The sequence below is a fragment of the Erpetoichthys calabaricus genome, chromosome 10, assembly GCF_900747795.2.
Source record: "Erpetoichthys calabaricus chromosome 10, fErpCal1.3, whole genome shotgun sequence".
Lineage (NCBI taxonomy): Eukaryota > Metazoa > Chordata > Cladistia > Polypteriformes > Polypteridae > Erpetoichthys > Erpetoichthys calabaricus.
Window position 1 is genome coordinate 74,150,315 of NC_041403.2, and position 12,338 is coordinate 74,162,652.

General features: G+C 37.8%; 1 protein-coding gene across 2 annotated transcripts in view; it reads right to left on the reverse strand.

Moving 5' to 3' along the window:
* tgfbr3 (transforming growth factor, beta receptor III) overlaps window positions 1-12,338 on the reverse strand; it is a 241,412-nt gene that overhangs the window by 42,430 nt on the left and 186,644 nt on the right. For both annotated transcript variants that reach the window (XM_051932789.1, XM_051932788.1), the window contains exons 8-11: window positions 9,883-10,072; window positions 6,447-6,751; window positions 2,046-2,195; window positions 608-754 (exon numbers count right to left, since the gene is read on the reverse strand). In XM_051932789.1, the coding sequence (XP_051788749.1) occupies window positions 608-754; window positions 2,046-2,195; window positions 6,447-6,751; window positions 9,883-10,072 (792 nt within the window). The remainder of the gene's footprint in view (window positions 1-607; window positions 755-2,045; window positions 2,196-6,446; window positions 6,752-9,882; window positions 10,073-12,338) is intronic.

Below are 12,338 nucleotides of genomic sequence, written 5' to 3' on the forward strand. Positions count from 1 at the left end.
TGATACTGATGCCTCCTGGATATTTCCCTGTGGAGGTTTTATGGGCACGCTTAGGATTCAAGAGCACAAATTATACAGTATACATAAAAGCAATCAAAAAAAGAGAAAATATGTAAAGCTAAGATGTGATTTTAGTGTTGAAGCTTAAATTGTCCATGACAGAACATAAACATCACTCTTTTTCAGCTCTCTAAAAGCCAGAATTACAGAAGACCTTCAGAAATATTCTGTCTTTTCTTGTATGTGCATCTTATTAAGTGTATTGGCTGATCATATGAAATGATGTACTACAATGTCCACAATACAGATCTGCACAAAGAGCAAGTCATCATTGTGCCCCAACAGAAGGGCAACACTTATAGAAAATATTTATACTCAAGAATATTACTTTTGTATTATAACCATTTTGTGTTGTTGGCTTGGCTCTGTGTAAATCTCAACGTGTGTGATCACAAATTATACATATTCCTGCAACACTTAAACAAAATAATGAAAAGGAGCTTTTTCACAACCAAGATGTGCAGGAAAAAGTGCTGTGCTATGCTTCTTCCTCCTCATCTTCTTCCACATATTCTCACTGTGAGAGGGACTGAAAGTAATAGCTTACCCAAATTTTTTGAGGCACTTTCTTCACTGAGCCGAGATAAGAGTCAATTTGATCTACAGGAAAATCGTTGTCTCCGGATGGCTCCATATCTTCGTACTCTCCTGGCAATCCACTTCCATCTAATATATTTGACTGGTTTATTAGGATCTGTTCAGAAAAACAAGAAACTTTGGATCAACAGGAAAAGTATTTTTTGCAAAAGTATTGTCAAGAATGTATGAAAAATGACATACAGAAATCTAGACTGCTGATTACTGTCATATGGCCTCCTTCTACCACTGTACAAAGCTGAATACTGATAGATGATTATGGCTCAGCATGACTGTTCACTGTGTTCACAGGCAGGCAGCACATGTAAAGAATAGCGGGGTACAAGCAAAATCAAAGTTGCTGAAGATCAGTATATTGGCAGATGTGGGATCACAAAATGCCACCACAGTGAAGTCAAACAGCAGCTGATCCTGATGTGGAGAGGACACCAAGCTCAAACATCCTCTTGAGATGGCCGAGTTCTTCTTTCTCCTCCTTTTCAATGTCCATGTAAAAGGCAGCACCTAACTTTGCATCTGAGAAGCCCAGAGTTAGTAGTCTTACCACTGTGACCACTACTCAAAATAATCATAAAAGTTATTAAAATGTATAACTTGTGAAAAATAAACAGTGATAATGCTTCCAGTGTTACGCATTTTCAGCAGAAAGCAACACATCAGCTGCCATGCTTGCAAACGAGAGGGGTGCCACCAAGCATGACAATGGATGGGGAATAAATGTGTTTTGGTAGTATGTGATCTCATCACACCAAGATGCCCCAATAATGAAAGAAATGTATTCTGAAAGGATGGACAAGAAATACAAAATTTTAAGGGGCAATGTATGAAAATATGTTTTGATATACTGTATATGACGCAACATAAAAATTTGCTTTAAGCAAAATATAAACAAAAATTTGGGTCAATTACAAATGTACCAAATTGCTAAACAACAAAGGCAAACCTTTTCTGCATCCCGTGAGCAATACATAAAGAAACTGCAGTGCCACTAAAGTCATACGGCCATGTGACAGAAGTCTCCGACCTTGACCTCTTTTAGCCAGCTGACTCTTTTCTTAAGAAGAGCTGAAGTGAGAAAGCAGTGCAAACCAGCGACTTGCTGTCTGCGGCCAACGGGTGTGATAGCAGAGCAGAGTCATAGGCCCCACCATTGTACCCATGTTGTGCAGGTAATGTATTAAGTAGGAATCTGAGTGGCCTTCCAGTTTGAAGCATAATGTCCTGGTCATCAGACAATACCATCCGCATCTTCACATTAATGTTACTAAATAAAAAAGCATTTGGAATCTTAGAGGAAACAGCAGGATATTCAGAAATGGTCATGTTTTAAAAATCCTGCCTTCTTTTCAAAAGACTAACAATTCCTTGCGTCTGCTGGAGGCACTTACTGCATTCTTGTAGACAAATGAGCCAAGGTGCTGGTAAAAGGCTGTGTCACAGCCTCTGAAAGGCGCCTCCAAGATGTAGTGGGTTTGGTTTTCTTTTGCCTTGCACGTTGAATTCAACAAAGTCAAATCTGCTCCAATGTATCCATTAGCCTATGAATGACAGAAATAGATTGAATAAATGATTATAAGCCTAGAACAAAAAAAAAATTACACATTTACTAGCAAATTTAAAAAATACTTTTTCTTTCATTGAGATAATGAAAGGTGCTATATAAAATAAAAAATGATTATAAAGAGTGATTTTGAATTCAGCTACACAGTAAATAAAAGCAAATCAATGCCCTTCTTCATTTCCTCAAAGAAGGTCATCATCATCCAGGAACATTTTTAAACACACAACACATTTCAGGTATATCTGTCTGTAGAGATTTTAAATGATACAAGCGCCAATGGGTCCTCTTCAAAAATGGGCTTCATTTACTAAATGTCAAAGTGAGCAATGGGGTTTTTTTGTTCGTTTACCTAAAAAGGCACACACTGTGCATGTGTTATACCTGTAAGGCAGGATTGCCTGGCTGTTCTTCTAAAAGGTCAGATTAGGTGTGCGGTCATTTCAGTTATTATTATTTAGGTTATAGTTACAGATAACTGTGCTTGTATTAGTTATGTTATTACTTACTTATTGTTCTGATTTTAATGTTCATACAGCATTTTATTATTTATGTTTGCGACTGCAGTTGACTAAGGTAGGGAGCCCAGGAAAATGTAAGGATCGAGCACCTTTTTTGTCTTGTTTTGTATATTCTGGTGAGATAATTGTGCAAGTGTTGAAGTAACGTGTTGCAGCTCTTCAAGTGCAGGCTCTGGGTACTCCTTACACAGCTACTGAGAACTGAATCTCACTTTACAGCAGCAAAGTGTTCTGCAGAGCATTCGCCTTATCAGACCATGTCAATTTTTCACAATTTTCTTGTTGAATATTTGCAAAAATGACTTCCAGTTACTGCACTCTCCACTACTCCACTGCCTCGTAGAAGGCCAAAAATCATTTAATGTCACTTTCAATACATTGTTCTTGGTAAGGGTTCCAGTGACAACATGCTAAGCTGAGCAGACCAAGCAAATCTATGATCAGCAGTATTCTGAAGACTATCTTGAGGAACTCCCAGGCACCCCCAGGGCCTTAGGTGCTTCTTCTGCTCCTGGGTCTTCTCCCAGGGGTCATATTAAACACACTCTCTTTGGGAAGCACCCAAGGATACACTAAATATATGCACACACCACTTCAACTGGCTTCTCCCGGTCTAGAAAACCAGTAGTTCTGTTGTGAGGTTCCACATTACTGCCGACCTCCTCACCTTATTACTGTGTTGGGGTCCATCAACTTTGTACAGGGATCTCACCTTGGCCACCAATAGGGCTACTTGTGTTTTCATTCTTTTGGCCATTACCTGGTAAATATTATAATGCAGACTGATGGGTAGACTGAAAGATTAGCTCTTGTCTCATCACCATGATGTAGTGTACAAAATCACAATCACCTCTACCATTGCTTGTGAATATGACTGTGACATACTTGTACTCACTTAAAGCAGCTTCTCCATGACTTCCTTATCTGGAGGGAGCAAAGCAATTTTATTTTGTGGTGCTTATTCTCATCCTAGCCATTTTTCACTAAATTGCAAAAAGTTCCAGTTTGCTCCAGTGATCACAGTCCATATCATCCATGAACAACACAAATGCAACCCATACTCTCCCATAGTGGATACTCTCCAGTCTTACATATAACTAAATATTGTATTTATGAAAATCAAGGACACAAGAAACATAAGACACATGCATGGAGTTCCACACCCTTTGTTGAACCAACACTACTTAATGTCAGATATACAAACCCAATGCCCGATCTGTAAATCCACTGAACAAATGAAGCATCTGCCCCACAACACCATAGCTGTGCAGCACTTTCCACATAATCCCATGTGCTACATAATAATAAACTCACCTGATTCCTTTAGTATCTGTGTAAGTTCAAATAGCTGGTCCATTATTTCAGGGCCTGAATTTAATATGCATCTCCCCTGCTGGATCTAAGGTTCAATTATCCAATAAAGTCTTGGTTCCAGTTCTATTGCATAGCCTTTTCCATGGATGTCAAGAAGTGTGAAACTTTCATAACACACCCTACTTTTTGAAGACACCATCAAATCCAGTGCTTTCACTATTAATTAGATTTTCTCTACTCCAGATTCTTCAAAGGTTTTTTAATCAACCCTAACAAATGGGTGTGCTTCTTCCAAGATGGAGGACTTTCAAGTACCTTGATATACTTCTTCCATCTTCTGACTATATTGAAACTAAAGTCAGCTTTTCTCCAGACAGGCTGGATGATATCTCAACTGTTCTAAATGAGTTCTTGAAAGGTTTGCCAGAATCTTTTTAAGGTTGTCTGAAGTTTAGTCTGCATGGCTTTAGTCAATTCCCACTGTACATGATGCTTCATTCTGGCCATTTCCACCATTATGACCTACTAGTACAGCTTTGTCAAATTCGGAGAACCTCCAACTAACATTGCACAAAACGCCACTTTCTTCATCTTAATGGCTTCCCTGACTACTGGTGACTACTAATTTTGTTTTGGGTTGCTGTCATGAAAGGCACCAACACAGTTTTGGCCACTGCTCTTTGTAGCTTCATTCCATCTCCATGTTTTTGACCTTGCATGAGATGTAGGAATGGCTCCTTTACAGGTTAGAGTTGGACTCATCCTGAACAGAAGCATCCACTAATAATAATAATAAAAACAATGCATTTTATTTATATAGTGCCTCATTTAAAGGGAGGAGCCATAGAAAGAAAAAACCCAAAATATGACTCTCATAATAGTTTTAAACAAATCTCAGAAAACAACGCCTGGACGACAGATACCTTAGTCCACTGCTGAAGCCAGGCCTGGTGATTTAGTCTAAGATGTAGCATACAGGGACACTATGATAGAAGTCCCTTCATTTTTTTAAACTTCTTCACTGTCAGCCATGATGTAGAAAACCATCAGGTTTAACCTGAGAATATAGTCACAGGAGCCCTAAGTACAGCATGTTTATAGTTATGTAAGGCATTCTGTTAAACACGAGAGGAAAAATATCCCTATTTTTTTCTTTTTAGTTCAACTAATGCATTCCCATGATCAGAAATTATTTGATACACCAGTATGTTTTTTTTTATTTATATAGTGCCTTTCATATTGGACACCAAAATAAAATGACATGTAAAATAAACAAGAACACATTAAAAGCAGCAATGCAATACAAGATCATTTAAATCCATGATTAATCATTCTATGATAACAACCTGCAGATAAAGTAAAAAAGGTCTGAAATAACTTGATGATAGAAGCTGATAACAAAGTCAGCAGTAAGTGTTACAGGGTCAGTTTGAGGGTGGCATGGTGGGGCAGCATTAAGTTGTACTGCCATGAGTACCTAATGGAGCCAGTAGGCTGGTTCATTCTGGGTCCAAATCCGACACCAAGGTTGCAGTTTCTCCCCATGTCCATGTGGACTTTCCCCTGAATACTCTGGTTCTCCTCAAACAATCTCAAAGACGTGTGGTTCAGGTTAACTGCTGATTCCAAGTTGTACCCATGAGTGTATGAGTGGGCCTTGAACACAAATCCCAGGTTTGACAACTTCAGAGCAGTATTAATATAATACTTAATACTTAATATAGTACTTTTTCCAGCTGAAGCACTCAGAATCACACAGTGCGCCAGTGTTGGAGACTGAACCAGTGATCTTGTGATTCACAGTCATATACTATACCTTCCTATTTAGTCCACCCTCTCTGCTTATGTTTAATTTATTTGGTGGATCAAGTCGTATTCATTTCTTGATTCTTACCCTGCTGCTTCCTACCTTAGTTTTCTAACTAAAAGACTTCTCTGGTAGATACCATTGCCACAAGTGCCACTGAAGCCTACTGTATATTGCTATCTGTAACCCATCTTAAGCCTACTTCTCTTAGGAATCAAAAATAGACAGGCCATCTAAGTGGTGCTTCAGTCAAGACCTACAAGAGAGTCAGACATGCCTACTGTTACAGCAAAATGTGTGGATATAAATGTTCCAAAGAATTTTTTTATGAGCTAGACACATAACTATAAACTTAATAAAAATAGATGTCTATGGTACAAGGATTTCCAGTGTAAATTCAGATTTCCAATGTGAACAGTGTCACAGGCAAAGCTTTTTCTGTATCATGTCACCTTGGGAAACCCAAAGTGAACCACAGAAGACATTAGTTATTACTTATGATCTGCAAAATGCATATTCATCAGCAATATATATTTGAGGGTTTCATACAATTTAGCTGAAAATAGCCAATAAAACATTCAATACACACCTGGAGGCTTTCTTTGTCCACAACAGCAAGCATTCTGTCTGGCTCACATTTCACTGTCATTCCAACATTCAGACTGCCTTGAGCTTCTTCAGGCTCCTTCACATCTTCAGAAAGTGGGCTGTGATCTTTTCCAAATGGCAGTAGACTAAACAGTGAATGCAAGATGTCACGACCATCCTCATCGTCCCTGTCTAGGGGATGTGGAATGCTAAAAGGAAAACCGTCCTGATGTATTGGCCCAAATTGCTGTCTGCTGTTTTGAAGTACTTTTAGCATAGGTGGAACTGAATAGCTTTCAATGTCTTCTGCAAGTAAAGGAGAAAGAAATCATTTAAGTGAAACTGAATATATCCATAATTAAGAGTCACTACCACAAACAAGAAGATGCACGATGAACAAGCATCATCCTTTTTTTGCACCTTAAGCAAAAGCACAATAGACTCAAATATCCAATTTTCTTGGTAATTCTTTAATTTATCACTATCAAATTCTGTGTAAAGTTCAGGATTATACAGATTTCTTGCTTAGAACAAGCCACTTCTAACTGTTATTTGCTTCTGACAACAGTACAGTAGTTTGAAAAAAGAACATCACCACATTTTCCACCCACATCATTTTTTCAGGCTTTTAGCTCAATGACTACACTGCTTGGACCTTAAAATAATGTTATAACATCTTCCTTGCTTAAGAAATTCTGAGAATCAGACTATCAAACTAAATTAAATAAATTGTTCAAATGATCGATTTAGTTAACAGATTGCTTCTTTTGCCTTTCAACACACTAAGCAGCATTTCTCCGTTATCCTGTGTGCCAAATATTCATACAGAAAATCTACAAAGAGCTAAACAATGAAACATGGGAATGGCAAGTGAGCCTAACCTGCACATCTTTGGGGATGTGAGAGGAAAGCCAGGGCACCTGGAAGAAACCCCACGCTGACACTGGAGAGTGGTGCAGTCTCCTCACTGACAAATGTCCAGGCGTGGCAGAAAAACTCAGGAGGCAGCAGCTCTACCACAGAGCCCACATACCTCCAGACATCAAAAGAGCTGTAAATAATTTGTAAGGTAAAAAGAGGACCTTCATGACTGCTCCAGTCACTGCATTCTAAACTTAGTTACAAATGCTTTTTGTGCAGGCCAGTCTCAGATCTTCACACAGCTTAGTTACTGTGTTGTTGGAATGGCAGAAACGCCATCTTCAAATGGGCACCAGCATGCAATTCCCTTTTTTGCATGGGATCTTTAATTATAGTTTAAGGGATTGTATTTGGGCTACCCTTTAGGACAGAAAGGTATTATATTACTACCACTACATTCTGTCACCCACCTCAAACAATAATAACAAACTAAAAAAAATCAATGGCGATAAAACGATACATAGACAGAGCAAGTAAGACACCACAATATAAAGCGATCCTCCTAAAGTAGCGCTGGGTGGTAATGACCAGTTTTCATCTCAGACTTGTAAACCTCACTCACCTGTCCATCTTTTCATTAACCTTTGAATGAAACAATCAGCTATAATACAACTCATCTGTGGTGGGCATACGTATGAGGCCTATGCCCAGGGTTCACTGAGAATCTGGGACTATTGTGCAGTATGTTCAGGCTAACACTGTACCTGATCTTTAGCTATCATTTGTATTGGGCCATTCAAACCTGACCTAGTCTTAGGATACCATATACAGTACAACACTCGCTGTCTAGGAAAGGCAAACTGTGCAATGAAAGATCTCTGGCATTCTGCACAGCCACATTTCTCACGTCTTCCTTATGGCAGATGGTACTATAGACCATTGGCATGCACACCAGTAGATTCAGGGATAGTCTTTTTCCACAAGTCATTAAGGTTACTGAGAAGTCAATCGTAGGAACAAATATTGTAACATAGCGAACAGTGTACAGTAATCCCTCCTCCATCGCGGGGGTGAGAGCCACCCGCGAAATAAGAAAATCCGCGAAGTAGAAACCATATGTTTATATGGTTATTTTTATATTGTCATGCTTGGGTCACAGATTTGTGCAGAAACACAGGAGGTTGTAGAGAGACAGGAACGTTATTCAAACACTGCAAACAAACATTTGTCTCTTTTTCAAAAGTTTAAACTGTGCTCCATGACAAGACAGAGATGACAGTTCCGTCTCACAATTAAAAGAATGCAAACATATCTTCCTCTTCAAAGGAGTGCGTGTCAGGAGCAGATCATGTCACAGAGATAGAGAGAGACAAAAGCAAACAAATCAATAGGGCTGTTTGCCTTTTAAGTATGCGAAGCACCGCGGCACAAAGCTGTTGAAGGCGGCAGCTCACACCCCCTCCGTCAGGAGCAGAGAAAGAGAGAGAGAGAGAGAGAGAGAGTTTGTTTTTCAAGCAAAAATCAATACGTGCCCTTCGAGCTGACATGCAGCTGCACAAAAGATAGCAACGTGAAGATAATCTTTCAGCATTTTTAGACAAGCGTCCGTATCGTCTAGGTGTGCGAACAGTCCCCCTGCTCAATCCCCCTACGTCAGGATCAGAGAAAGTCAGCGCAAGACAAAGAGAAAAGTAAGCTGGGTAGCTTCTCAGCCATCTGCCAATAGCGTCCCTTGTATGAAATCAACTGGGCAAACCAACTGAGGAAGCATGTACCAGAAATTAAAAGACCCATTGACCGCAGAAACCCGCGAAGCAGCGAAAAATCCGCGATATATATTTAAATATGCTTACATATAAAATCCGCGATGGAGTGAAGCTGCGAAAGGCGAAGCGCGATATAGCGAGGGATCACTGTATATACATATATAATCTTTAAAAATACATATTGTATATAATTATATGTATATGTGTATATTTTTCCTTTGTTCTCCTTGTCAGACAATAATATATAATATATTTTTTTACGTATATCTATTTGTCTATCTAATGTGTGCCACAAACTGGGGTGTGATCTGTATGGTCTATTTTATTCTAAACCTCCATAGGCATGTTTTTAAATGTTTCTAAAGCTTTCTAAGTTTCTAAATTCTAGATCTTCCTTTTAGGCATGACACTTGTGACAATGACATTTTTTGATAATATATAAGTCAAAACACATAAAAAAGTCTCAACATTCATAAAATGTAACGATTAATAAGAAACATTAAATTCACATTCAGACTGAACAGTTCTAAAAATTAAAAAAAGCATAAAAGTGAAAAAAGAAATTACTACAGTACATGAACCACAAAAAACAGCAAACATCTGCGACCCATTTTTGAATGTGTTTATTCAAACTCATAACATAACACAATATCCACACACACACATCTACCCCAAATTAGTAAAATAATTCACCCAACTTGCTCCTAGTGAGGTTCGAGAATATTTTGGTAACAACAGTTGTACCATGTCAACTGTCCTGGGCCATAACAAATTGCCAAGGCATTTCTCTATACTGTAAATGATACTTACCATCTTTTGACAGCCTCACTTGAAAATGATTTGCAACTGGAGAGTTGGTGTAGGAGGTAACTGGACTATAATGGTTTGTTTTGGCCCAGTGGATCAGGTGCTCGGCAGTTGATGGCAGATTTTTCACCTTTTTAGTTTTCAGCACTTGAAATGATGAAGTGTCACTACTTTGCCCACAGCCATCAGAAGTCTTCAATAACCCAACAAAACAGAAAGGAGAATTGCATTGTCATCACTAGATATCATGAAAATGTTTGTCCTAAGGAAAGAAGTTTCCGTAAATGTCAAATTCATAGCGTGCTTAATGCTAGATAAACAAGAGCAGATTTCCAGCTCTGCACATAATGTGAACGCAGTTTGAGAATTTTCTGTGTTCTCTGTTAGATCTACATCCACAAAAATGTTTATTCCATCTACTCTTAGTGGAGTTATCTTCTGACTTATAAGCAAGTCTCCTAATGAGCTATTAATCACATTACATATCCATTTTAACTTAAACCTTGATTTTACTGTCACATAGAGTACATTAATAAATAATATTAACATAAAATGAATTTCCCCTTATGATTAATAAAGTATCTATCTATCTATCTATCTATCTATCTATCTATCTATCTATCTATCTATCTATCTATCTATCTATCTATCTATCTATCTATCTATCTATCTATCTATCTAAATCAAATTTTTATCAAGAAATTTGGAAGCACATGAAAGCACAAGTTTTCCTACTTAAGTAGGCAGTTATGTTCACGACACATATTATAACTCAAGTTTAGAACCTGCAGACATATCAGAGTGTCCTTTAAGAAGTGCATGTGAAATACCAGACATAAGACCACTAAGCCAAAGGTATAACAATTATCGATTTCTCAATTTACTTGCTGGGGTGAAACAGATCTCACAGAAGACAGTCCCACAGTAGGAATAAACGTGTGTGTCTTTGGGCAGGGGGTTGTTGTTAATCTATATTTGTACTTCTACAGCTTCCTGCAATATTTCAGCATCTGCATCATGCAGGGAATCCGAAGCACAATAATGATATTCTAAGGCGCCTATCCATATCACTGTGATGGGGCTCAGAGCGGTTTACAAAATGTGATTTTCTTTATATTTCTGTCATCTGCACACAGAAGGGGGGGGGGGGGGTGGCACTGAAATTAAATTATATACATGCATTATTGCACTCAAAAGCACATTTCTTCCCATACACACAGGTGTGAACCTTCTATGGAGTGAAACATGTTTGAGCTTTGTTGTCTAGGTTATGAAAGAACAACATCACAAAAACAAATCACATTATGACAGTAAGAAAAATGTAAAAGATAATTTTAATTTATATAAAATCAGCATTTAGCTACATTTTATCGTACACCTCCTCATTCCTACCAGCTTATCTTAAAAATTGTAAATACATTTTCTTTAAGATATACTGGAATACGAACAGATGCTACACGAATTACGTAAGAGTTAAGTGCTTTTTAATGACAAAACTCCTGTTGGAACTCTGCAGAATGTTACAGATCAGAGCATACCGTATACACCCTTTGCAAACTGAACTAAAAGGAAAATCATGTTGTGTGTGTACAATAAGTGAAATCTGAAATCTAAGCTTAATTAATTAAAAATTAGAATCCATCTGAAAAAACACTACTGCTCTGAATAATAAAATTTCTGATATATAATGGCAAAATATTTTGTGATTCAAACATTTCTACCACATTTATACTTTTTATGTTATTTTATTGCTGCCAAAGCTGTTAATTTTTTAAACTAAAATGTCTTCTAAAAAACTGTACATTATGTTACGTAAATTATTCAATCATATCCCTAAGAACTAACAATTGAAAGAGCTCAAACAAAACATGTACATTAACTGTAGCAAAAACCCTAATGAGGATGTTACACTGAAAAGGAAAGCGAAGTGGTTTAGCCAAAAAAAAGGATACAACATGGGGTGAGACTTAGTCAGGTTTCTTGCCAGAATATAAAACAGTCTAAAACACTGTTAGAAATGCATAAAGAAATACTGAAAACTGAACATAAATGAACGCACGCTTATTTGGGTAAGTCTAGATCTAGGCCTGCTCTGCTTTCACATTCCATCCCCTTAAAGGGTCACATTTTACTTTTTTTAGTAAAAATGCATGTTATCTGCGCACATAACTGTTTAGTCTGCTCAAGTAAGGTGTTCTATTTGATAGTGCCAACTCTTTCAGAAAAAAGAGAACTTAACTCATACTTGCTTGGATTTATTGCTCTGACAGCTACACTCACTTCTGCTTTGAGAAGTTGGAATTAACTTTTCAAATATATACCCACTCTTCACACTTCCTAACCAGGAACATCACTAACCATGAATTCTGCCAATTCCGAAAAATCAAACTGACATTCCTTGTTCGGTTCACGTACATTTTTCAGCTGAAATATAAGATATGCCTGGCTGAGATTGCTGC